The sequence below is a fragment of the Barbatula barbatula genome (assembly GCF_947034865.1).
Source record: "Barbatula barbatula genome assembly, chromosome: 2".
In the NCBI taxonomy this organism is placed as follows: Eukaryota; Metazoa; Chordata; class Actinopteri; order Cypriniformes; family Nemacheilidae; genus Barbatula; species Barbatula barbatula.
This window is the reverse complement of record NC_136767.1, coordinates 30,531,439-30,559,366: the sequence shown is the minus strand read 5'-3', so window position 1 is coordinate 30,559,366 and position 27,928 is coordinate 30,531,439. Positions and strand designations below refer to the sequence as shown.

Genomic DNA, 27,928 nt, shown 5'->3' with positions numbered 1-27,928 from the left:
TCCTGTATAGGAGGTTTCAATAATTCTCATTATTCTAAATGGTGATTCTCATACTGTAATACAGTACGTAATATAAATAAAATAAGCATAAATTAAAGCCAGTACAACAAATTCTACAACATGGTATTGTCAAATTAAGTATTACAAGAAAAAAATAAGCCTTATTTCCCCAATACAACACTGAGACATTGGGTAAATGTATGTGCTTACTTATAAAATAATGTCACAATGTAAAAATGTATTAAACATCAGCTCTCTTTGAGCGAAATATTGTCTTATTTCTGGTGGAGAGAAAGATGACCACAACATGTCCTTTTTCTGAGTTTCACCCAATTTAACTTTAAAAACTGTCCTAGTTACAACACCGCTGCAATCTGGTATGTTGTTGCACACATTTGATACTCTGCTTCCATTCCAATAACTTAACTTCTTTTTGTTTTAACAAGTCAGTCTGTAAATGTACTGAAATGTGCACCGCATATAAATTAATTAGGCTTTAAAATTAAAACATAAAATTGAAATGTAAAACATAAAAGAGAACTTTGGGTTTCTAGGCAGGATCGTGCACAGTGTCGCTGTTTAGACGGAGATAGAGCCCTCCCTGAAGTTGGTTTTCCCAATCAGAACGTTTAACAGAATGGCTTTTCGCTCTCTTCTTTCCTTCTGTGCCTTTTTAATGATGTCATCAAGTTGTGACTCATCCTGTCGCCCAACCAGGTAACCCTTGCCCCCATAGCCATCAGCTACGATGTGATAATCTGCAAGCAGAAAACAAGAAAAAAACGAATTCATACTTTTGTATCCAAATACAGTATAGAAGAAAGTCAAATGTCAGTGCTGCTGTATTCCTTGAGTGTACAACTGCTGGACACTATGCAATCCTATAATGTCACAGGTGCTACGGAAGACTCAACAATAAATTACTAAATAACAAAAATGGTAAATAACTGTGACCCAGACTTCTCTTTTAAAGCGATTTTACACGTAGTTGAACTGTACGGTACAACAACATTCAAGTAAATAATTTCCCTGGTTAGTAATATGACATCACAGGTCAAAGAACATACATGCAACAATATCCTTTTTCTGAAAAACATCTTGATCCACAAATTTTTTTGAAGACTCGGGAGGTGTACTGTAAACTTCAAACTCGTGCTAAATCCTACATTTATGACAACATTTTGAAAATATTATTAGAGTAAACCATCTCACCTGTGAAGGCGAGACCACAGGCTACATTGCTCCCGAGCAAAGGCACTTGTTCTCTGGAGATCTGACTCCAGCAGGCATCATTTCCGACCAGAGCGATCACTGGTGTCTGACATGACGTGAAAAAACAGCTCATTTACAATCGTTCTGGCTTATATACTGCATTTATGCATTATGCACTTACAATATAAGTCTATGGGGACAATCACATAACATGCTTCATCTGCTGTTGATCGCATATGGAAAGGGTTAAAAATGTTATGATTTTTTAATTCATTTGTAAATAAATCAAATGTAATCCAAAACCCTATTACGCCCTGTCCTGTCTTTTAAATAGATATGTAAACTACTTTGTCCCCAGTACATAAAAGGGATTTATATGTGAGGTTTGGCCGTGTTTTCCCCACCTTGTGGCGTGTAAAGGTATCAAATTCAGCTACACTGTATCCAAGGGAACCATCACCGTAAATGATCCAAACCTGTAACACACACATCGCACCACGTGGGAAAAGCTGTTTCAATAACTGGGGCAAATGTCACTACAGTCAGGTCAGCTAGGTCCTCTGGTCAAACAGAGATCAATATCAAAGCATTCAATACAATTTAACTTCTTTACAGTCTTACCTCAGAGTCAGGTCGACAGAGCTTGGCCCCGAGAGCAAAACCTCCTCCAACACCCAGAGTCCCAAAAGCTCCTGGAGTGAATAGCAGAAAACAGAATCATCAATTCCTTCAAAACGGTGCTTTAGATGTTCACAAACAGGTCAAAAAATATCGATAGTCCTGCTAACCTGGGTCTAGCCAGCGCAGCGGGCCCCGCGGCCTCATGATATAAGCAGCACTGCCGACAAAATCTCCCCCGGCGGCCACTATGATGCTGTCCTCATTCAAAAGCTCATCCACCCGGTGCAGAACATTCAGAGGATTCAGATGCATCTCTGTCTTCTCATCTGCTTTGGCTCTGAGATAAACAAATAGGCAGCGAGATGAAACTAAAGGGAGTTATAGGTCATAGGTTTACACATTCAGTCTCCTGAGACAAAGCTGACATGCAAGCAAGAATAGAAAAGGTGGGGAAAGTTCACCTGTTAGTTTTCTCTTTGACGTAATCTCCTTCTTTCAGACTTTGAGGCCATTCCTCTGGGCATCTGTGTCCCTTGAGGGCTTTAGAGAGACGCAGGAGGAAAGAGCCAGCATCGCCTGAAACATTTGGAAAACAAATTGTCAGTGTAGAACCCCTTTTTTAGTAGTGTATATGTACTGTATGTATACACAGGTTATAACTTAAATTATACAAATATGATGTAGCTGTAATCCGCTGAGCGGCTAAACTGGGAGTGCTGTATTTGTGACGCATCAAAAAGGACATCATACATACAAAAAACAGAAAGCTTTCCAATACTCCAATTATTACTCCACAAACATGTTGCAAAAATAAATTGCTGGTCAACAAAGAGTACACTTACTCCCCATTCACCCCCTCCTGACCCACAACAGGTGAGCAGGTGCCCGATAACCACTTCCTACATATCTCACGACCCCTCCCAAATCATGTGACGCATTTACCATTTCATGTCCACTACAGATGGATTTTGATTCTAGTTTATTTAGTGCAGAGCTTTTTAAACTTCAAAAGGTCCCAAAAGATGTCCCATGTGCTTTAAGACCACACATTTTATATACATATAATATACACAATAAAGTACAGTCTCTTTACAAAACATTGATCACAAGATTGTAAGTGTGTAATGTAAATGATGTGCCCAAATGATAAAATACTGTAGTAGAGTATACTATAATATTTACTATAGTAAACTGTAGTAAAATGTCAAGATACTCCGGTATAGGGTGTTCAATTAAGTATAGGCCTATTACAGTTAATGAATTAAAACTAGTTAGATACTATAGTTAATACTATAGTACAGAGAATTTTATTTTCATTAATGTATTATACATTATGTATTCAGGAAAGAAATTAAACTGCACTTCTTCACCTTGAATGGCCACTGTTGGTTTCCAGAACATGTCCGAGTTCTTCAATAGCTGACTTCTGTCTCTGTTAACTGCAATGATTTTACTCCGTCGGTTCAGCACCCTTCCATAACCCAATCTGAAGTCACACACTGTGCCTACAAACCAAAACAAATCATGTATTGACATCTAGAAAAAGAATAGCTTAGTTTTCTAAGCATTCCGAACAGTATAAAACCATAGAAAATAAAAAGACACTAGATGGCGCTGTTACTCACCTGCCAGCAGCACAAGATCAGCATCTTTCAAGGCATCTCTCCTGTTCTGTCTGATGTGCAGTAGACTGTTCTTTCCCAGCATGCCCCGAGACATCCCACCCAGGAAGCAAGGAATGCCTAAAGACTCTAGGGCCTTTCTGTAAGACACACATCCAAAAAGAGAGTTCAAACTTCAACCATGAGTTACATGTCCGGGTGCTATAAATCAATAATTGTTGCCGTTTTTGGCTCATGCTTACACAACTAAAGCATTATTCTATATGATCAATTTATTCAATACATACAGTAACTGTGTTGGTTGCATATGGAGCATAAAAACCCTTTGGACCTAAAGCAGTGGTTCTCGAACTGGGGGCCCCAAGATTGATCCAGGGGGACACGGAATTTGTATCATACTTTTCACGCAATCAAACACTAGAAAAATAACCAAAATTATTTATGTTTCAGCATTGTATAACTGAATATGTTTTTGGTTTCTTAAAATTCTAGTTTAGGATTATGCGACTTTATTTTGGGGAGGGTCGAAAATGCACTGTACAACAAGGAAAACGTTCGAGAACTACGGACCTAAAGGGATAGTTCACACCAAGATTTAAACTCTTTTTTTGTAAGAAAAATAAATATTTGTTCTGCAGAATACAAAAGAAGATATTTGTTGGTAGCCAAACAACACCGCCCCATTGACTTGGCCCCAAAATGATTTCTCAACATATTTTCTTTTCCACATAAAAATGAACAAGAAGTTTTGAACCACATGAGATTATAATTTTTTGAGAAATTTTTTTTTGAGTGTTATTTTATACTTCTAATGCCCTTTATTGCAAAGAAAAATAAATAGTAAGCAGGTCTAAAGTAGCAGAACGGGTTTTTTCACGATATGATTTAAAAAAATGTAAAGGTGTCAACCAGTATATGTCAATATTAAATGTTTAATGTTTACTGTTTAATGAAGGAGGGGTGTCTTTAAATATCTAGACTGGCACCACAAAGACAATAGGTTTAATATCCAGAAGGGGATTGATGAACTACTCCATGAACGAGTATGACACAAACTGGGTAAAGACAGAATGGCTAAATGACCTGACATCATCTGCAGGTGTAGGCGGCAAGGTTGCTTGGCTGCCCAACAGTATGACGGGTTTCTTGGCTCGGCTCACCAGTTCCACACATCTTTGAATCTGGAAATGAATGAAACAACTTGAATACCGAGTCATGTAAATAAGATCTAATCTGCCATGTCTGAAGTAAAAGTCACAGCTTTCTAGATCGTTTCATTCTGCCCTGTTATGGTTCATGTTAAAGATGATGAGAATCAAATGAGATCTAATGTGACGCAACCATAAAAGCAATTAATAATACATCTCAAATGGCCATTAAATGATTGACAGGTCTCACCTCATCCTCTGTGGCCTGCGGGATGTGAACGGGAAGTGGGGAGGGATCACGGTTTTCCCAAGCTCCAGCAAATAAGTTAGATAAGTGATTTTTAAGATACCTGGCGGATAACAAACAAAAACACTTTCAACGTAAAAGTGATTGCCTTTCCTTTAATAATGAAATAAAGCGTAAGAAAATTGGAGGAAATTAAAAGTGAGAAATGTTTGACCATGCAGTGATTTTGCCCATAAGACCTTTGGGAGTGTTTTTAGGGGCAAACTCTTTTTCCACCACATGGAAAGGGTACAGCGTGTCTATGGGAAGCTCGATAAACACTGGGCCTGTGAAATTGTTATACACATCAAACTGTACTTATGCACACAGAGTCAGGTCATGTACTCTCTAAAAAGTGTGATTCACTATATCTTAACTTAAAAGTGACATGTTTCAATCACTCACAAAAATGATAAATGATTAAATGAAAAAATGGTCATTCGCAGCATTACCTGGTGTGCCAGACTGTGCCACGGCCAATGCTTTTCTCACAGTAGGAACGATTTCTCTCACTGTTCTCACTGAAGCACAGAACTTACAGAGGGGTTTAAAGAGAGACATCTGGTCAATATCCTTCAGGGCTCCTCTACCCTAAAAAACACAAAAATCGAATGTCAAGAGGAAGAGTGGTGGGTTATTCTTGTACAAATTGTAGATTTTCATATTTATAACAGATCACAAAACCATCACATATGACACACACTTAAAATATTACTGTTCGCTGTATTAACATAAACAATTAATGTCTTAAGCTAGGATCTCTTCTACGTTACACACACGACTCAACAGAATGTTCATATCAAATGTATTTTACAGTAAGATATACTATGTCTGCAACTTTTCAGCACCAATGAGAATTTATGGGATCAGATTGACAACACATTCTTAGGAGGACAATACTCACATATTTATATCCACATCCTAATTTTATTTAAAAAAAGGAGTTTTATGTTCTTGCCATAAAGATCATCAGAAGTTAGAATAGCTTCACAGATGTTTTATACATGGGTCTAAATAAATTGATAAAGTGATTTTGTGTCCATAGAAAGCACATTAAATATAAGTAAAATGTCTTTTTACTTACAACGTAAAGTTTCTTGGACAATAAAGTCACAATTTGGTTGAAATACTGTTACATTGTCATTCAGCGTAACACAATATGTACAAATTCAGAATTTTACTTATTAAAATATATAAAATAATTAGGGGAGCATTTACATTTTATTGTGCTTTAAATATGTAAAAAAGATTATTGACCATTGGCCGAATTTTTTTTTTTACAAATCATTAGCATTTAGTGTGAAAGTAACTATTCTCTTTTTATATGTGATAAATAGATTTTTGTGATAAATAGACTTATTTATTTTATGCTTAAACCCTTTTTCGTCAAAAATAAAAATTATTTTAGCAGTGCGGAATTTCATTTGAATATAATGATGATGATATAATGACATTCTTGTTCAGAGCAAGTCGAAACATTGAATGTCACAAGTATTCCGACAAATATAAAGTAACGACTTTATAATACAAGAATAAGTGTTCACAACATCATAATGCTAGCTAGCAGTTTACTTTTAATAGCTTATTGTTTGGCATCATACGTCTTCTAGAAGGAAATATTATGCGCAAACAATGGTGTCAGAGACTCCTCTATATTAAATTATGAGCGAAAGAATCCCTCCACAATAATTGATCATTAATGTCACTCAACACATCGTGTTAATATATACATGAGAATGCGATGTGCTTGTTACACTGAAAGGTTTGATAGATAAGTATACTGTAAGCTCTTGACCGGGCAAGTAGAAACAAAGCATGTCATTTTATTCTTAAGAAAAAATGAAGCAAACATTGAAGTTTCTTCTTTAGCTCCGTTCCTGAAGCTTCATCCCTGTACACCTGTTCTTCTGTTCATACTGAAATGAGATCATTTGCTTTGTTATTTTCTTTCTAGTGCGTTTCTTCTCTTCAACATGCTTCGTAAGATCCCGGGTAGAGCGGTTCAATAATAATATAAAAGTAATTGCTGACTTATTTGCTCTCTGTGTGTACACTTGTACTGGGCGGGAGGAACCAGGAGAGTTAAGATAAGCCTTGAGGTGAGGTGATGAATACACATCCAGTTTACTGTGTCAGAGATACATGGAGATAAAACCCTGTAATTTCATCACTACCACAATCTCATGAGTGCAGAGAAAGCATGTTAAGCATTCTTATACACACAGTTGTTGACAGACTCAATATTAAACTCACAACTTGCGCATGAAATGTTATATTCAAGTTTTAGAATTAAATTCATAAAATGATTTCTACTTTCAGAGCCTCACTGTTGCGGTCAGGGGGCTACCTCTGTGACGGACAGTTACCTGATATAATCTCACACCAATAGCGATATGAGGAACAGATAAGGCAGAGGTGTTCCAGCACGCCAGGCTGAGCAGAGAGTATGTAAAGTGCACCTTGAAGTAACTTTCTGACCTGCAGTAGAGTAGCAGCTGCACCACCGATAAGAAGCAGAGGAGATTCGGCCATCTGAGCGTTCTTCACCACAGTGACAGTGTTGGTCAGTCCAGGTCCGGCCGTGACTGCAGCCACACCCACTGTGCCTACAGGGGCAAAACACTAGATTATCACCATCTAACATCCTCATGCAACACGAAGGACCCTCTTGCTTTCTTAGATTTGTTCTTACCGGAAAGTCTTGCCACGGCATCGGCTGCAAACACAGCCGTGGCCTCGTGCCGCGTGTCTACGATGCGGATGCCCAGTTTCTCACAGGCCACCAGGATGGGCGAGATGTGTCCTCCCACCAACGTAAAGACGAATTTGACCCCGTGAGCCCGCAGGACCTCCGCCACGCTCTCTCCTCCATGCCGGGGACTCTTACTTTCTGTCTGGGTGTCACAGACGTTGACAGTTAGAATAACATTCCCTGGTGTATAATGCAACAATCTTTGTCACTGCGAGGGGAGGAGAATACGCCTCAAGAGAATAGAATAATAGACACATTGTCGGATTGTGGGAGTGGTGTTTCCCTGTCCTGATTTATGGATATCTGCCAAAACAGGTGTTCTGCACGAACGTGTTTACATGCAATGTTGCAGTAAAAACTTGCAGTGTTGGCAATACAACAAGAATGCTTAAGTGTCAAATAGGCGCATGAGATCAAAGACAGCAAGGCTTGTGATGCAGTGAGCTGCGCGTGCACACCTGTCACCAGTGGCGGCTGGTGAAAAATATTTTAGGTGGGGCTGTTTGTGTGTGTGTGTGGGCATCTGGGGGGATCCTCCCCCAGAAATTTTTTAATTTCATAGATGTGATTTCCTGCATTCTGGTGCATTTTAGTCCATGTCCCTTGCCTATACCAATAAAAGAACTCAAACCAGTCAATACCAATGGTCTAAAAAGACAATATTAATTGAACTGCCATGTAGAAATCAAGTCTCACAGGTAATGATAATGAACAAGTTACATCGCTCAGTGTCCAGATAGGAAAAAGTGAACAAAAAAAAAACAGAGCAAGCATAGTTACATTACTATTAAGATCAATATTTTAATGGCAAATGTGTGTGAAATGTGGTGTGGTGAGTGAGAGACTGAGTGAGTAAGAGAATGACAGCGTGTGTGTGTGTCTTTCAAAGTGAGTGAGTTGGAGAGATAGATGGAGGATGAGTGTGTGTGTGTGTGTGTGTGTGTGTGTGTGTGTGTGTGTGTGTGAGAGAGAGAGAGAGGTAGATGGAGTGAATGCGGGGGGGGTGTGTGTGTGTGTGTGTGTGTGAGAGAGAGAGGTAGATGGAGTGAATGCGGGGGGTGTGTGTGTGTGTGTGTGTGAGAGAGAGAGGTAGATGGAGTGAATGCGGGAGGGTGTGTGTGTGTGTGTGAGAGAGAGAGGTAGATGGAGTGAATGCGGGGGGTGTGTGTGTGTGTGTGTGAGAGAGAGAGAGGTAGATGGAGTTAATGCGGGAGGGTGTGTGTGTGTGTGTGAGAGAGAGAGGTAGATGGAGTGAATGCGGGAGGGTGTGTGTGTGTGTGTGTGAGAGAGAGAGGTAGATGGAGTGAATGCGGGGGGTGTGTGTGTGTGTGTGTGTGAGAGAGAGAGAGGTAGATGGAGTGAATGCGGGGGGGGTGTGTGTGTGTGTGAGAGAGAGAGAGGTAGATTGAGTGAATGCGGGGGGGGTGTGTGTGTGTGTGTGTGAGAGAGAGAGAGGTAGATGGAGTGAATGCGGGGGGGTGTGTGTGTGTGTGAGAGAGAGAGAGGTAGATTGAGTGAATGCGGGGGGGGTGTGTGTGTGTGTGTGTGTGAGAGAGAGAGAGGTAGATTGAGTGAATGCGGGGGGGGGTGTGTGTGTGTGTGTGTGAGAGAGAGAGAGGTAGATGGAGTGAATGCGGGGGGTGTGTGTGTGTGTGTGTGTGTGTGTGTGTGAGAGAGAGAGGTAGATTGAGTGAATGCGGGGGGGGGGTGTGTGTGTGTGTGTGTGAGAGAGAGAGAGGTAGATGGAGTGAATGCGGGGGGGGTGTGTGTGTGTGTGTGTGAGAGAGAGAGAGGTAGATTGAGTGAATGCGGGGGGTGTGTGTGTGTGTGTGTGTGAGAGAGAGAGGTAGATTGAGTGAATGCGGGGGGGGGGTGTGTGTGTGTGTGAGAGAGAGAGAGAGGTAGATTGAGTGAATGCGGGGGGGGTGAGTGAGTGAAGGGGATGGAGAACTCTTATTTGTACAGGAACTTTGCTCGTCTATCTTTCTGAGTGGCAAATCTCTCAATGACCCTTGTGTTGAAATCTGGAATGTCCCGTGTGAGTTTCTTCTCTATAGAGAGTATAGCCAGAGCGTTGAGGCGATCTTGTGCCATAGTGTTCCTAAGGAACGTTTTGATCCTCTTTAAAGTAGAGAAGCACCTCTCTGATTCTGCTGTTGTCATTGGTGTGGTGATGAGGATCTTGAGAAGACTTACAGTTTCAGTGAATGTGTCTTGAAGGTTATTTTCCATTACAACCTGAAAGAGAGCCAGTGCACCACTGCAACCCTGGAAGTCCTCATTTTCATAGATAAGGGACAGTTCTGTTTTAAGTCTGGCTTTGTCCAACATGGGATAGGCTTCCACCGTGGTTCCTAGTGCTGAATCTGGGAACTTTCTGCTGTGTTGTGGGAACAAGTCTCCTTGCAACAGAGTGGCACTGATGAGATGATTGGTGAAAGAAAACCTCTCCTTGGCATGGCTCATAATGGTATCACACACCTATGAAATTATACATAATTGTAGAAGAGTAAGCACAGAAAACATTAAGTTTTCACATTTCTCAGTTCAACAATACAATAAAATCAGCATATTCATAGCAGTTACAATTTTGTTATGAGCAAGTAAGTTTTATTAATTACAATACAGACACTAGCTCTCACTCACTCGCTCACTCGCTCTATTGGCGGTCTCTATCGCTCACTCACTCACTCGCTTTATTGGCGGTCTCTATCACTCTCTCTCTCGCTCACTCACACATACACACCATATAGCACTAATTAATAAAATCACAAATGTGAAAAAAAAGTAGATAGATTTGACAATTCAGAATACAAAAATGTGCAAACAAACACAAATACATATAGGCTATAGAATACAGAAACAGAATTTCTATTACTGCTTACCTCTATTGCCAGATGCTGTTGCGTTTCTTCTCCCATTGCCCTCCTTCTCTTCGGGGGTGGTTCCTGTACGGGTCCCCTATACTCCTCATCCTCAACTAGAGAAGGAACGGAGTCCCTGATCCAAAATAAGTTTCACAAGTCACTGTCCACCCTGAAATTACTGTATCAGAAACCAACTTGCTAGAGATATAAACATAATTTTAATAAAACTGTATTAAAATATGTGCTATTGTTGTGTTGGGCCTAGTCAATGTTATCTAGATTCATCACAAATAAATTCACTAGTCTAACATGGTGGCGAAATTGTAATATTTATGATAGGTTCTGTTGTGCTAAGCCATGTGGATTTATGTTTTTATTGTTTAGGCTGCATAAGCATGTTTTTAGCCAATATGCAAAATCATAGCCTACCTGATCACCTGTATGCTGTGAGTGAACCTCTGGGTGATCCCTGCGATGAAGACAGAGTCTATGTTCCTCTTCTGCAGATGGTTAAACAGCATGTCTACATGTGGCATGATTTTGTGGAATAACGCCAGGATGAAACAGAAAACCTCATCTTCCAACATTCTCATACAACCCCCGGCCTCTCTCTTCGATATGGCATCAAAGTCTCCTCTGTCTCGAATGGTTTGGAAGCACTTAACCAGTTCATCTTTGTGCTCGTAAACTGTGTTAACAGCACGACTGTGGAAGTTCCATCGCGTTGTTGAAGCACCTGGAAGTCTGTGTGCCACCACTTCATCCAGCACTGCCGTTCGTTTGAATGACTTGGAAAAAAATGTAGAAAACCCCCCAATGTCTGAAAAAAACTGCCCGATCTTTGGGATGTTGCCTGCTGCATAATGAGGTTCAACTGATGCGCATAACAGTGAACGTAGTATGCACTCCCGTAGACGTCTTGCACTATACGCTGCACTCCACCTGTAGCACCCCTCATCACTGCGGCACCATCATAGGCCTGGGCAATTAATTTTCTCTCTTGTCCCGCAGGAAGGATGGTGCTCAGCCTTTCCAATAATGCAGTGGCAATCGTATCAGCAGTCGCATTTGGAAGCGCGATAAACTCAAAAAAACGTTGTTGAATGTTGTTGTGGCCATCTATGTACCGTAGCACAAGCACAAGCTGACAATGAGTGCAGATGTCGGTTGTCTCGTCTGCCTGAATGGCAATATAGTCCGACTGTTTCACCTCTTCCAGAATGCGGTCTCTGAGAACTGACAACACGCAGTCTAACAGTTCATTTTGCACGGTCTTCGAAGTGCCTTTAAAAACAGTGGCGTTCTCCAGGTGCACCTCCAACTCACAGTCGATTGAGGCCATAAGATCAATTAGACCCAGGAAAATGCCAGGGTTTTCTGATGCGTCACTCTCATCGTGACCACGCAAAGCAAGTTCAAAGGCACCACAACATTTCACGGCATCAATGATCTTTGACAAAATATGCCGATTCCTGTCCACCTCCTCGTTGTGCCTTCTTATGGCAATGCGGTGTCCCTCATCTAGCTGTGTGGCTATACTAATTCGGCCTAGCATGGCTAGCTTCACAGAGTTGTCCATATGCACTCTTGCCCGTTCATGTTTCTTAATGCGTTCTGACATATGTTTCAGGTCTGTCACCCCTGTCTGTGTCCACGAGCTATCACAAGCACTTGTTTTAAACAGTAAGCAAGGGAAGCAAAAGATTGCATTGGCGTAACCACAGCTAGTAAGCCAAACCTTTCGATCGAACCAACCTCGGGAAAAGGTTCTCTTGTAGGTTTTCTCCTTTTCTCGCGCCTTTTGCGTTATATTCACTTCTGGCTTGTCTGGTCCGAGTTCTTTTACAATTAGTTTTTCCGCTAATGTTCTTCTTTCGAATGGATACAGGTGTAGAGATTTTACTGAATTTGGGGCAAGATTAACTCCCACGACTACATTATTGATATTCAACGTCGCCGGCGCCGCCATACTGCACTCGCACTCCGCTCTGAGGTAAAAGGTAAAAAGTGGTGCACTGCTCTAATCTTGGTTAGGGATGTGCACATCGATGCTATAGTATCGATATATCGATACTCGAAAGCTACTGTTTAGGTATCGATATTTCATATAAAGTATCAATATCTTAATTAAGGCATGACTAAATGTTATCAAAGCTGTGCAGTGTTTATGTCAATCGGTGACGGTGTTTATAATGTTAAAACTTTCCAGCCGGCTGTGCGTGCGTGCGTGCAGTCTGTAGCGCGATGACGTAGTGGACTTTACCCATACGTAATTGATGTCATACCCGCATGCACTGCGGGTGTATTTTGATGGTGCAGCGCGAGTTGTGTGGTCACGTGGACGACGCATTCATTTTAAACAGAGCGGCACGATGGCAGAGAGGAAAAGTAGCGTGGTGTGGTGCTATTTTTCTACAATATTGCACGATGCAATATATGTGATAAAAAAGTGGCACACAGCAATAATACTAGCAACCTTTTTAAACATTTACAAACGACACACCCTGAAACTTATAAAGAGGTTGAACGAAACCAAGCTGCCCGTGCCCAGTCTTCCTCTGCCCAGTCTTCATCTGTCCGACAAAAGACGTTACAGGAGACTTTCCAGGGAGGCAAAAAGTATCCAGGTACAAAGAGCTGGTCATTAGTTAACCTATTACGTGTAATCCCTTGTCACTTGGTACAAATAGGCAAATAAAAATAAGTGTGTTTGTGCGCGCACACAAATGAAAGTTTGCGATAGGAAACTTCAGTACAGTTCAGTAATAGTTCTGTACAGTAAGTGTAACAGTTTGTCATGAAACTGCTCCGAGACTTAGAGGTGAGATCCACTTGCAGCTTTATTAGGGGGTAATCCGAAGGCGTAATCCAAATAACGGGCAGGGGTCATACACAGGCAGGCAGTTCAAACAAAGCAACAAACCAAACAAAGAGACAAACCAAAACAAGCAGGGACCAGAGGCAAAAGGGTAATCAGGGAACAAGGCACAAATCCAGAAGACAGGGAATAGACACAGGTAACGCTCAGAAATGCAGACAGGCTAACAAGACTTCGCAGTGAGTGAATAAGTGCACATGGTATATATAGAGTGAATGTGAATGATATGCAGGTGTGTGTGAAATCAGTGCTGATGAGTCCGGGTAGTGCGTTATGGGAAATGTAGTCTGTGAGTGAATGATAAGTTTGATGTGGAGTGCCCTCTGGTGGTTTTCAAGGGCACTCCAGCTGGTGACCGTTACACAGTTCAAGAAAAATGGCCTGTTTAAAATGACAGTGAAAAAATGCACAGTTAATGTTTTTAGGATTTACGTTATTTCATCATAATTTTTGGAAGAATGTGGTTTAAACATTTAAATTTTTTGTTAAATTAACCTTTTATAATAAATATGTTATTAATGGCCAGTACAAGTCGTAATTTGTCTTTAATTGTAATTATATTCTATTATAAAAATGAAAAATTCTCATACACTTTAAAAATGATAGCAGTATCGGTATCGGTATCAGTATCGCTTAAATTTAAAGAAAAAATATCGGTATCGTATCGCATCAAAAAAATGTGGTAGCGCCCATCACTAATCTTGGTACTACAGGCGATATTTTCAGAGCCCCTAAACCTTAAAATTACACGACGATGATTGGCGAAATATAAACTTTTTTGCGTAGCAACCGGGGAACCATTGGCTTAAATTCCAGCACTGTAGGGCTGAGCGAACTGGAGCCCAGGGAAGACAGCCTATTGGCTACTACTACTACACCAACATCCAAATATCATTCTGGAGAGTTCTAAACACATTCTAGAGTAAAACCATTAATATCATGTAATTAACACAGATTATTTTTCAAAATGAGAGATTATTAAAAGATTTTTTTTTTTAAATACAAATAAAAAACTGTAAGGGAGGTCGGCACCCCAGCGCCCTCTATGGGCGAGCCGCTGCTGGTGGAGCGGCATGAATATGACGATGATCTGCATCATTCAAATTCACTCGATGCAATTTAAAAAACAACGGAAGCAACGGTCAACTGTACACTTCGCTTCACGACCAGCATCAGAAGAGATCGTCTTTCACCTTTCGCAGAAACTTGTTTACAGGAAGGATGCCATTGAAATGCAAAGAACCGTCTGACAAAGAGACTTGTATAATACATCCGCGGAGTCGGGCCAGGTAACCGGAAAAATCTCATTTTATTAATAATGCACCACCACATTTAACCAAAATCTTGTGTTTTTGGGGGTCGGGGTACAAATCATTTGTATTAATGCTTATTTGAGGAGGTTAAATCATGAAAGGCATTCATTCCTTCCACTGGAAAAGGGCCCTGGACTTTCTGTTACTAGAAATATCTTTGCATATGAAGGAAAATGTGAAAACAAAATCATAAAGGAATTTAATTTGAGTTAAACTCCCTCTTTTGAACAATCGATTAATCGATAATCGTGTTTTTATATACGCTTTAAGATAAACCGTGTGCAATTTCAATACTTGAATCCATTGTAGAGTATTTTCTCCATATATTTACCAAAGACGGTTTAAAAAATGCTGTTTGAAACTGCCTCTGTTTACAACTTCATGTGAGGCATAGATGTGGATGGTGCATATACTACATACAGTATATAACCATCACTGATGTTTCAGCTCTGCTTCTGCAACACCAGCACACGCTGCTCACAAGTCAAATGAAGCATCTATGTATACAGTACAAATGTTACATTTCAGCCTTTTTAAGGCATGAATAAATCATAATCACAGGAAAAAACCTTTTACAGATGCTATTTCAGTGCTAAAAGATGAGTGACACAACGTCACATTATTGAATGCGGTGGGACTTTGAGTGAATTAGCTAACCAAGCAACATACAATAGATTTTGTGTTTCAAAGCCCTTTTTTTTCCGCAGAAATGTATACCTGCTGTTCATGATCATCCTTACATCTTTCAACTTGTTTGCCATCCCTTTGGACATGGCCTTTTCTGAGGATATCCACAAAAGCTCACACAAGATTTGGTTATCTTTAAATGTCATCTCAGACATAGTGTTCTGTTTTGACATCTTGATAAACTTTCGAATGGGATTCTTCAAGGAACATGGTCAGGTAGGAAACCAGCCGTAACAGCGTTCTGGGTGAAAAACAAGAAACGAAATGAAAACTAAACCTTTGCATTAGCCAGATTACTGATGAACGCCTTAATAATGCCAATCACACATTTTTAGAAATAGTCCAGTTTAACTGATGACAACAACTTAAATATGATTATCTTACTTAGCTGCACCTGTCTATGTTTTTATATTCAAAACAGATTTTCAGTCCGCACTTTTTTGTTCCGTCTAGGTGCTCGTTCTTGATCCTCAGCTGATAAAGAAAGACTATCTAAGCTCGTGGTTTGTTCCAGACCTGCTGGCTGCGTTTCCGGCGGATGTCTTCATCATAATTTTGGTGAGTTTGCTTATTCGGCCTTATTAATATCAGTCACATTGATGATATCAACTATTCGACGTCTTACTATAAAACCATATTTGATTTGTTTCAGGAAAACTATCACGTTAACACGAGCTCGCTGATGGCCTCAAAGATCATGAGGATCCTCATGTTTGTGAGGATTCTGAGCATGATACGTCTGCTCCGTGTCCCGAAACTCACCAGGTTTTTCTTGGAACTTGAAGAAGTAAGGAATAGCCAGTTTCTTGCATACAAAAGTAGACATTTTTGTTGTTGTATGGAGAGTGATTGTAATGGTTGCATGGTGTTTTCGTACGTGCTTGTAGGATTTACACATCCAGCTTGTAGCAGTGAGAAGAACCTTGTTTGTTGCAGTGGTGCTGTTTCTTATTATGCACTGGAACGCCTGCATCCAGTTTTTCCTCTCCGCGCTGGGTGAATTTCCACCTGATAGCTGGGTCACACAAGAACACCTCCTGGTACGTGGTACATGGATTTTAATATGGTGAGAAGTCACGTGAATTGAATGCCTGTTTTATTCTTTTTTTGACACATTACGTAGAATGCCTCAATTGGAGAGAAGTACTCATCTTCTTTCTTTCGTGCATTCTGCCAAATGACCGGGACACTATGTGGAGCTTCTGACCCTCCGACACGTACGTCACACTTCCAACATGCATTCGAAATACTTAAATTCAGCGATGCTTGCATTTAGGCGAACTCAGGGCTTTGACCAAATCCTTAACAATAAAACTTACCACAACCTAGTAAAAGCAAGCAGCACTCAAAAAGGATGTAAAAAGATGCAATAATGGCGTTTGCATGGATGTGGTTCTCTGATTTGTAGGTATCGAAGAACAATGGGCCGCCATCATAAGTATTGTGATTGGACGATCGATGTTTATTGCACTTGTTGCATGGCAGATAGCAACATTTGCAGCTAGCAATGCGAACGTAAAAGAGGTGCTCTTTTGTAACATTTGCTCATTTTTATTAAATGAACTGAAGGTACGTCAGATAATATAATGGCATATTTGATATGTTACATCTGTAGCTGAAAAACTTCGAACATCTGCCCAAGGCATTGCGCAAGCGTGCCATTGCCGGCTACAGATGGCAACAGAAAAGGAGCTGTCTTGGCCTCCTGCAAGAATCGCTAAAAAAGGTTTGTCAAATTGAGAAAGTTAGATTTTTTAAAATATGAACTGATGTGTGCAGTTATACCATTTTGTCAAATGTTGTCACTGACCGATCAAAAGAGTGTAAATGTGTATACCTTCTAAACGTTTATTTTGTTCATGTGTAGGAGCAAATTAGCATATTCATGAGCTCAAAGCTAAAAGACATTCATGTTTCGTACTGTAGGATGTTATGAAAGTCATGTGCCCAAACTTGATGAAGGGATGGCTGTTTGCTAGTGGCGATGTCACGCTGATCGAGGCCGTTCTGATGAAGCTGGAGTGCGAAATCTTCCAGACAGGCGACATCATCATCCAACGGAACGGTCCTGCTGACAGGATGTTCTTCATCGAGCGTGGACGGGTACACGAGGAGATCAAGTCTTTCCAGCAGGAGCTCTTGTCTGGAGAGTACTTTGGAGGTGGTGTATGAGAAACTTGCTTTAATTCAGTTTGAACTTTACAGAGACACACATCATATCATTTTTACCAAGAACTTCCTACTTTTGACAGGAAGCTGGTAGAATGTGTGAAAGAATTCAGACATAATTCGGACAACTTGGAAAACGACCGAAAAACCTTTAAGTGTGCCATTGGTATATTTAAAAGAAAATATACATACAGTATATACTGTACCGCCAGTCTACTTTTTATGTTGACTTACTGTAGATCTACTTGTTTTCATCATTTGATGGAGAAATGCCGTACTCTATAAAAGTGTTATGACGTATTTGGCTTGTAGTTAAGTTTCTTGCTTATATATTGAATGTTTTTTCTATTTGGATTTCTCTGTTATGTCTTTGCAGAGATCAGTTTGCTCTTGGGAGGACAGCAGCCTGCTCAACTTCGTGCCTTAAGTTCCTGCACACTTTTTTCCTTGTCTGTGGACAAGCTGCAGGAACTTGAGAGGAGCTTTCCTGATGTGATCGCTGATCTGCGGGAAGCGGCTCATCAGCACCTTTCAGATATCGAGCGTACGAAGCCTTTTCAAAGCAGTCAGACTGGGTGTAGTGGCTTTAAAAAAAGTCTTTATGCTGAAAAAACAATGCGAGTGACGTTACAGTCCATTTAGCAATGCTCAAAACAAAGCTCAGAAGTTCAGCTTATGTTGGTGTATTATGTGTGCATTAACTCTCTGCTAAAGTGTTTTGTTTGTGTGCTTTACAGAAGGTGCTGCGGAGGATGAAAATGAAGATCAAGTGTGAAGAAGATGGAGTGCTTATTAATTAAAACTAAGAAACGTTCACACACTTGTCTCTGATTTTTTGGGCTTCGTTGGTTCTTGTCAATACTAGTGTTAACATATGGAAACATTTAGTGGTTTGCCCTTTAGTGCTCAAGTCACAGTTTTGGCCATCTTATCTTTTAATTTGACATTATTTGAAGATGAAAATACCTTTGCAGTAGTGTAATGCTATGGAGGAAGGAGAAAGTAAGCGGGATTATAAATCCACATTTGGTGGTTATGACCTAAATCAGCTTTAAAGCGATCCTGGTTAAGGCCTTTGGTCCTAAAGCGGCTTCTTCAAATGCTCCAGAGACTCAGCTTGAGGCCGGACCAAGGAGACCAGGTTGTCCAGCAACCTTTACCAGAATCATCTTCTCCACTGGGAGCCCACTCACAAGCCCCAGAAGCTTCTGAATATCAGAAGGCGTGAAATAAGATGCTGTTCTCAATGATGTTTATGAGTCTTTCGTGATTTTATTGCAATCAAAACATCTTGATGAATTATATAACAATACCTAAATGATTCTGTGAATCACAAACCTGAGGAAAAGAACTGTGATATAGAAAGGTCTCAGATTGAAAAAATACAGACTACTTATTTCCAGAGGTTCTTATAAATATATTTGACGGTAATACTTAGATTAAAACTAACATGTTTCTAAACTTCAATTTGATGATCCACTGATTCCGTCATACAGTAAGCATGCACAATAACTGTAACTGCAAAGTCATGGTCTTCAGTTTCAGGCACACCGTTGAATGAAAAAGATTCAACACTATTGCATATATCACACAAGCAGCCACACTAACACACAGATCAGTCCTTCATTGTCATATATTAATGTGCTTGGAAAACATGAAATAAATATTGAAAGGACCACAACATTTCTGATCTTCCAAAGCGACACACTAAGGCACTGCTGCTCCTTAAGGAAATGGGTGAACTTCAAGAAAAAAAACATGTCCAGGCCACCGTATACAACTTATATTTTTCTTAAATAAATAATTTTTGCGATTGTGACATTGTGACCTACTTTAAGTACATTAATCAAAAAAATTCATTGTTATGGGTCCTGTATAGGAGGTTTCAATAATTCTCATTATTCTAAATGGTGATTCTCATACTGTAATACAGTACGTAATATAAATAAAATAAGCATAAATTAAAGCCAGTACAACAAATTCTACAACATGGTACTTGTCAAATTAAGTATTACAAGAAAAAAATAAGCCTTATTTCCCCAATACAACACTGAGACATTGGGTAAATGTATGTGCTTACTTATAAAATAATGTCACAATGTAAAAATGTATTAAACATCAGCTCTCTTTGAGCAAAATATTGTCTTATTTCTGGTGGAGAGAAAGATGAGCACAACATGTCCTTTTTCTGAGTTTCACCCAATTTAACTTTAAAAACTGTCCTAGTTACAACACCGCTGCAATCTGGTATGTTGTTGCACACATTTGATACTCTGCTTCCATTCCAATAACTTAACTTCTTTTTGTTTTAACAAGTCAGTCTGTAAATGTACTGAAATGTGCACCGCATATAAATTAATTAGGCTTTAAAATTAAAACATAAAATTGAAATGTAAAACATAAAAGAGAACTTTGGGTTTCTAGGCAGGATCGTGCACAGTGTCGCTGTTTAGACGGAGATAGAGCCCTCCCTGAAGTTGGTTTTCCCAATCAGAACGTTTAACAGAATGGCTTTTCGCTCTCTACTTTCCTTCTGTGCCTTTTTAATGATGTCATCAAGTTGTGACTCATCCTGTCGCCCAACCAGGTAACCCTTGCCCCCATAGCCATCAGCTACGATGTGATAATCTGCAAGCAGAAAACAAGAAAAAAAAACGAATTCATACTTTTGTATCCAAATACATGTATAGAAGAAAGTCAAATGTCAGTGCTGCTGTATTCCTTGAGTGTACAACTGCTGGACACTATGCAATCCTATAATGTCACAGGTGCTACGGAAGACTCAACAATAAATTACTAAATAACAAAAATGGTAAATAACTGTGACCCAGACTTCTCTTTTAAAGCGATTTTACACGTAGTTGAACTGTACGGTACAACAACATTCAAGTAAATAATTTCCCTGGTTAGTAATATGACATCACAGGTCAAAGAACATACATGCAACAATATCCTTTTTCTGAAAAACATCTTGATCCACAAATTTTTTTGAAGACTCGGGAGGTGTACTGTAAACTTCAAACTCGTGCTAAATCCTACATTTATGACAACATTTTGAAAATATTATTAGAGTAAACCATCTCACCTGTGAAGGCGAGACCACAGGCTACATTGCTCCCGAGCAAAGGCACTTGTTCTCTGGAGATCTGACTCCAGCAGGCATCATTTCCGACCAGAGCGATCACTGGTGTCTGACATGACGTGAAAAAACAGCTCATTTACAATCGTTCTGGCTTATATACTGCATTTATGCATTATGCACTTACAATATAAGTCTATGGGGACAATCACATAACATGCTTCATCTGCTGTTGATCGCATATGGAAAGGGTTAAAAATGTTATGATTTTTTAATTCATTTGTAAATAAATCAAATGTAATCCAAAACCCTATTACGCCCTGTCCTGTCTTTTAAATAGATATGTAAACTACTTTGTCCCCAGTACATAAAAGGGATTTATATGTGAGGTTTGGCCGTGTTTTCCCCACCTTGTGGCGTGTAAAGGTATCAAATTCAGCTACACTGTATCCAAGGGAACCATCACCGTAAATGATCCAAACCTGTAACACACACATCGCACCACGTGGGAAAAGCTGTTTCAATAACTGGGGCAAATGTCACTACAGTCAGGTCAGCTAGGTCCTCTGGTCAAACAGAGATCAATATCAAAGCATTCAATACAATTTAACTTCTTTACAGTCTTACCTCAGAGTCAGGTCGACAGAGCTTGGCCCCCAGAGCAAAACCTCCTCCAACACCCAGAGTCCCAAAAGCTCCTGGAGTGAATAGCAGAAAACAGAATCATCAATTCCTTCAAAACGGTGCTTTAGATGTTCACAAACAGGTCAAAAAATATCGATAGTCCTGCTAACCTGGGTCTAGCCAGCGCAGCGGGCCCCGCGGCCTCATGATATAAGCAGCACTGCCGACAAAATCTCCCCCGGCGGCCACTATGATGCTGTCCTCATTCAAAAGCTCATCCACCCGGTGCAGAACATTCAGAGGATTCAGATGCATCTCTGTCTTCTCATCTGCTTTGGCTCTGAGATAAACAAATAGGCAGCGAGATGAAACTGAAGGGAGTTATAGGTCATAGGTTTACACATTCAGTCTCCTGAGACAAAGCTGACATGCAAGCAAGAATAGAAAAGGTGGGGAAAGTTCACCTGTTAGTTTTCTCTTTGACGTAATCTCCTTCTTTCAGACTTTGAGGCCATTCCTCTGGGCATCTGTGTCCCTTGAGGGCTTTAGAGAGACGCAGGAGGAAAGAGCCAGCATCGCCTGAAACATTTGGAAAACAAATTGTCAGTGTAGAACCCCTTTTTTAGTAGTGTATATGTACTGTATGTATACACAGGTTATAACTTAAGTTATACAAATAGGATGTAGCTGTAATCCGCTGAGCGGCTAAACTGGGAGTGCTGTATTTGTGACGCATCAAAAAGGACATCATACATACAAAAAACAGAAAGCTTTCCAATACTCCAATTATTACTCCACAAACATGTTGCAAAAATAAATTGCTGGTCAACAAAGAGTACACTTACTCCCCATTCACCCCCTCCTGACCCACAACAGGTGAGCAGGTGCCCGATAACCACTTCCTACATATCTCACGACCCCTCCCAAATCATGTGACGCATTTACCATTTCATGTCCACTACAGATGGATTTTGATTCTAGTTTATTTAGTGCAGAGCTTTTTAAACTTCAAAAGGTCCCAAAAGATGTCCCATGTGCTTTAAGACCACACATTTTATATACATATAATATACACAATAAAGTACAGTCTCTTTACAAAACATTGATCACAAGATTGTAAGTGTGTAATGTAAATGATGTGCCCAAATGATAAAATACTGTAGTAGAGTATACTATAATATTTACTATAGTAAACTGTAGTAAAATGTCAAGATACTCCGGTATAGGGTGTTCAATTAAGTATAGGCCTATTACAGTTAATGAATTAAAACTAGTTAGATACTATAGTTAATACTATAGTACAGAGAATTTTATTTTCATTAATGTATTATACATTATGTATTCAGGAAAGAAATTAAACTGCACTTCTTCACCTTGAATGGCCACTGTTGGTTTCCAGAACATGTCCGAGTTCTTCAATAGCTGACTTCTGTCTCTGTTAACTGCAATGATTTTACTCCGTCGGTTCAGCACCCTTCCATAACCCAATCTGAAGTCACACACTGTGCCTACAAACCAAAACAAATCATGTATTGACATCTAGAAAAAGAATAGCTTAGTTTTCTAAGCATTCCGAACAGTATAAAACCATAGAAAATAAAAAGACACAAGATGGCGCTGTTACTCACCTGCCAGCAGCACAAGATCAGCATCTTTCAAGGCATCTCTCCTGTTCTGTCTGATGTGCAGTAGACTGTTCTTTCCCAGCATGCCCCGAGACATCCCACCCAGGAAGCAAGGAATGCCTAAAGACTCTAGGGCCTTTCTGTAAGACACACATCCAAAAAGAGAGTTCAAACTTCAACCATGAGTTACATGTCCGGGTGCTATAAATCAATAATTGTTGCCGTTTTTGGCTCATGCTTACACAACTAAAGCATTATTCTATATGATCAATTTATTCAATACATACAGTAACTGTGTTGGTTGCATATGGAGCATAAAAACCCTTTGGACCTAAAGCAGTGGTTCTCGAACTGGGGGCCCCAAGATTGATCCAGGGGGACACGGAATTTGTATCATACTTTTCACGCAATCAAACACTAGAAAAATAACCAAAATTATTTATGTTTCAGCATTGTATAACTGAATATGTTTTTGGTTTCTTAAAATTCTAGTTTAGGATTATGCGACTTTATTTTGGGGAGGGTCGAAAATGCACTGTACAACAAGGAAAACGTTTGAGAACTACGGACCTAAAGGGATAGTTCACACCAAGATTTAAACTCTTTTTTTGTAAGAAAAATAAATATTTGTATAAGATATTTGTTGGTAGCCAAACAACACCGCCCCATTGACTTGGCCCCAAAATGATTTCTCAACATATTTTCTTTTCCACATAAAAATGAACCAGAAGTTTTGAACCACATGAGAATATAATTTTTTGAGAAATTTTTTTTTGAGTGTTATTTTATACTTCTAATGCCCTTTATTGCAAAGAAAAATAAATAGTAAGCAGGTCTAAAGTAGCAGAACGGGTTTTTTCACGATATGATTTAAAAAAATGTAAAGGTGTCAACCAGTATATGTCAATATTAAATGTTTAATGTTTACTGTTTAATGAAGGAGGGGTGTCTTTAAATATCTAGACTGGCACCACAAAGACAATAGGTTTAATATCCAGAAGGGGATTGATGAACTACTCCATGAACGAGTATGACACAAACTGGGTAAAGACAGAATGGCTAAATGACCTGACATCATCTGCAGGTGTAGGCGGCAAGGTTGCTTGGCTGCCCAACAGTATGACGGGTTTCTTGGCTCGGCTCACCAGTTCCACACATCTTTGAATCTGGAAATGAATGAAACAACTTGAATACCGAGTCATGTAAATAAGATCTAATCTGCCGTCTCGTAAAAGTCACAGCTTTCTAGATCATTTCATTCTGCCCTGTTATGGTTCATGTTAAAGATGATGAGAATCAAATGAGATCTAATGTGACGCAACCATAAAAGCAATTAATAATACATCTCAAATGGCCATTAAATGATTGACAGGTCTCACCTCATCCTCTGTGGCCTGCGGGATGTGAACGGGAAGTGGGGAGGGATCACGGTTTTCCCAAGCTCCAGCAAATAAGTTAGATAAGTGATTTTTAAGATACCTGGCGGATAACAAACAAAAACACTTTCAACGTAAAAGTGATTGCCTTTCCTTTAATAATGAAATAAAGCGTAAGAAAATTGGAGGAAATAAAAAGTGAGAAATGTTTGACCATGCAGTGATTTTGCCCATAAGACCTTTGGGAGTGTTTTTAGGGGCAAACTCTTTTTCCACCACATGGAAAGGGTACAGCGTGTCTATGGGAAGCTCGATAAACACTGGGCCTGTGAAATTGTTATACACATCAAACTGTACTTATGCACACAGAGTCAGGTCATGTACTCTCTAAAAAGTGTGATTCACTATATCTTAACTTAAAAGTGACATGTTTCAATCACTCACAAAAATGATAAATGATTAAATGAAATAATGGTCATTCGCAGCATTACCTGGTGTGCCAGACTGTGCCACGGCCAATGCTTTTCTCACAGTAGGAACGATTTCTCTCACTGTTCTCACTGAAGCACAGAACTTACAGAGGGGTTTAAAGAGAGACATCTGGTCAATATCCTTCAGGGCTCCTCTACCCTAAAAAACACAAAAATCGAATGTCAAGAGGAAGAGTGGTGGGTTATTCTTGTACAAATTTAGATTTTCATATTTATAACAGATCACAAAACCATCACATATGACACACACTTAAAATATTACTGTTCGCTGTATTAACATAAACAATTAATGTCTTAAGCTAGGATCTCTTCTACGTTACACACACGACTCAACAGAATGTTCATATCAAATGTATTTTACAGTAAGATATACTATGTCTGCAACTTTTCAGCACCAATGAGAATTTATGGGATCAGATTGACAACACATTCTTAGGAGGACAATACTCACATATTTATATCCACATCCTAATTTTATTTAAAAAAAGGAGTTTTATGTTCTTGCCATAAAGATCATCAGAAGTTAGAATAGCTTCACAGATGTTTTATACATGGGTCGACATAAATTGATAAAGTGATTTTGTGTCCATAGAAAGCACATTAAATGCAAGTAAAATGTCTTTTTACTTACAACGTAAAGTTTCTTGGACAATAAAGTCACAATTTGGTTGAAATACTGTTACATTGTCATTCAGCGTAACACAATATGTACAAATTCAGAATTTTACTTATTAAAATATATAAAATAATTAGGGGAGCATTTACATTTTATTGTGCTTTAAATATGTAAAAAAGATTATTGACCATTGGCCGAATTTTTTTTTTTTACAAATCATTAGCATTTAGTGTGAAAGTAACTATTCTCTTTTTATATGTGATAAATAGATTTTTGTGATAAATAGACTTATTTATTTTATGCTTAAACCCTTTTTCGTCAAAAATATAAATTATTTTAGCAGTGCGGAATTTCATTTGAATATAATGATGATGATATAATGACATTCTTGTTCAGAGCAAGTCGAAACATTGAATGTCACAAGTATTCCGACAAATATAAAGTAACGACTTTATAATACAAGAATAAGTGTTCACAACATCATAATGCTAGCTAGCAGTTTACTTTTAATAGCTTATTGTTTGGCATCATACGTCTTCCAGAAGGAAATATTATGCGCAAACAATGGTGTCAGAGACTCCTCTATATTAAATTATGAGCGAAAGAATCCCTCCACAATAATTGATCATTAATGTCACTCAACACTTCGTGTTAATATATATATACATGAGAATGCGATGTGCTTGTTACACTGAAAGGTTTGATAGATAAGTATACTGTAAGCTCTTGACCGGGCAAGTAGAAACAAAGCATGTCATTTTATTCTTAAGAAAAAATGAAGCAAACATTGAAGTTTCTTCTTTAGCTCCGTTCCTTAAGCTTCATCCCTGTACACCTGTTCTTCTGTTCATACTGAAATGAGATCATTTGCTTTGTTATTTTCTTTCTAGTGCGTTTCTTCTCTTCAACATGCTTCGTAAGATCCCGGGTAGAGCGGTTCAATAATAATATAAAAGTAATTGCTGACTTATTTGCTCTCTGTGTGTACACTTGTACTGGGCGGGAGGAACCAGGAGAGTTAAGATAAGCCTTGAGGTGAGGTGATGAATACACATCCAGTTTACTGTGTCAGAGATACATGGAGATAAAACCCTGTAATTTCATCACTACCACAATCTCATGAGTGCAGAGAAAGCATGTTAAGCATTCTTATACACACAGTTGTTGACAGACTCAATATTAAACTCACAACTTGCGCATGAAATGTTATATTCAAGTTTTAGAATTAAATTCATAAAATGATTTCTACTTTCAGAGCCTCACTGTTGCGGTCAGGGGGTTACCTCTGTGACGGACAGTTACCTGATATAATCTCACACCAATAGCGATATGAGGAACAGATAAGGCAGAGGTGTTCCAGCACGCCAGGCTGAGCAGAGAGTATGTAAAGTGAACCTTGAAGTAACTTTCTGACCTGCAGTAGAGTAGCAGCTGCACCACCGATGAGAAGCAGAGGAGATTCGGCCATCTGAGCGTTCTTCACCACAGTGACAGTGTTGGTCAGTCCAGGTCCGGCCGTGACTGCAGCCACACCCACTGTGCCTACAGGGGCAAAACACTAGATTATCACCATCTAACATCCTCATGCAACACGAAGGACCCTCTTGCTTTCTTAGATTTGTTCTTACCGGAAAGTCTTGCCACGGTATCGGCTGCAAACACAGCCGTGGCCTCGTGCCGCGTGTCTACGATGCGGATGCCCAGTTTCTCACAGGCCACCAGGATGGGCGAGATGTGTCCTCCCACCAACGTAAAGACGAATTTGACCCCGTGAGCCCGCAGGACCTCCGCCACGTTCTCTCCTCCATGCCGGGGACTCTTACTTTCTGTCTGGGTGTCACAGACGTTGACAGTTAGAATAACATTCCCTGGTGTATAATGCAACAATCTTTGTCACTGCGAGGGGAGGAGAATACGCCTCAAGAGAATAGAATAATAGACACATTGTCGGATTGTGGGAGTGGTGTTTCCCTGTCCTGATTTATGGATATCTGCCAAAACAGGTGTTCTGCACGAACGTGTTTACATGCAATGTTGCAGTAAAAACTTGCATTTTTGGCAATACAACAAGAATGCTTAAGTGTCAAATAGGCGCATGAGATCAAAGACAGCAAGGCTTGTGATGCAGTGAGCTGCGCGTGCACACCTGTCTGCCATCCCCTGGGATCCAACCCACAACCTTGCGATGTTTACACAATATCTTCCTCTTACCACTGAGATACAGGAAAGCTAGATGCAGCGAAACCAGTTTACCGGTTTAGTCACGTGACATTGGACATATACCCTAACATTAGAAAACCAAATGCCAAGTGCTGCTGTGAATAGAGATTTCCCTCTTCTCCCTAACTTTTGTCTGTCTATCACCATCTATGTTAGAAACTAAATGTTTAACCGGCTGACACGAGAGAGCGTGAATGGCTGAGGTACAGACTCAGGTTTACCGGGAATGTCTTGGCTTCTCTCATGATAGATCCGACTATATGCTTGCAGATCTTATAGATCCAAACTCCAGTTTGGCTAGTTCTCTCTTCGTCAGGAAATGACTAAATCAGAAAATATGAA

General features: G+C 39.7%; 1 protein-coding gene across 1 annotated transcript; it reads right to left on the bottom strand.

Annotated features, from left to right (window-relative positions):
• Nucleotides 1-579: 579 nt before the first annotated feature.
• LOC306903188 (2-hydroxyacyl-CoA lyase 2-like) lies at nucleotides 580-27,831 on the bottom strand (the record flags this gene model as incomplete). Its single annotated transcript, XM_079472179.1, has 15 exons — nucleotides 580-758; nucleotides 1,213-1,318; nucleotides 1,617-1,688; nucleotides 1,834-1,904; nucleotides 2,001-2,170; nucleotides 2,295-2,409; nucleotides 3,204-3,338; nucleotides 3,459-3,595; nucleotides 4,539-4,636; nucleotides 4,854-4,953; nucleotides 5,065-5,176; nucleotides 5,342-5,480; nucleotides 7,368-7,495; nucleotides 7,582-7,783; nucleotides 27,808-27,831. 15 exons carry the CDS (start codon nucleotides 27,829-27,831, stop codon nucleotides 580-582), a joined length of 1,788 nt encoding a protein of 595 aa, XP_079328305.1.
• Between the last annotated feature and the right edge of the window lie 97 nt (nucleotides 27,832-27,928).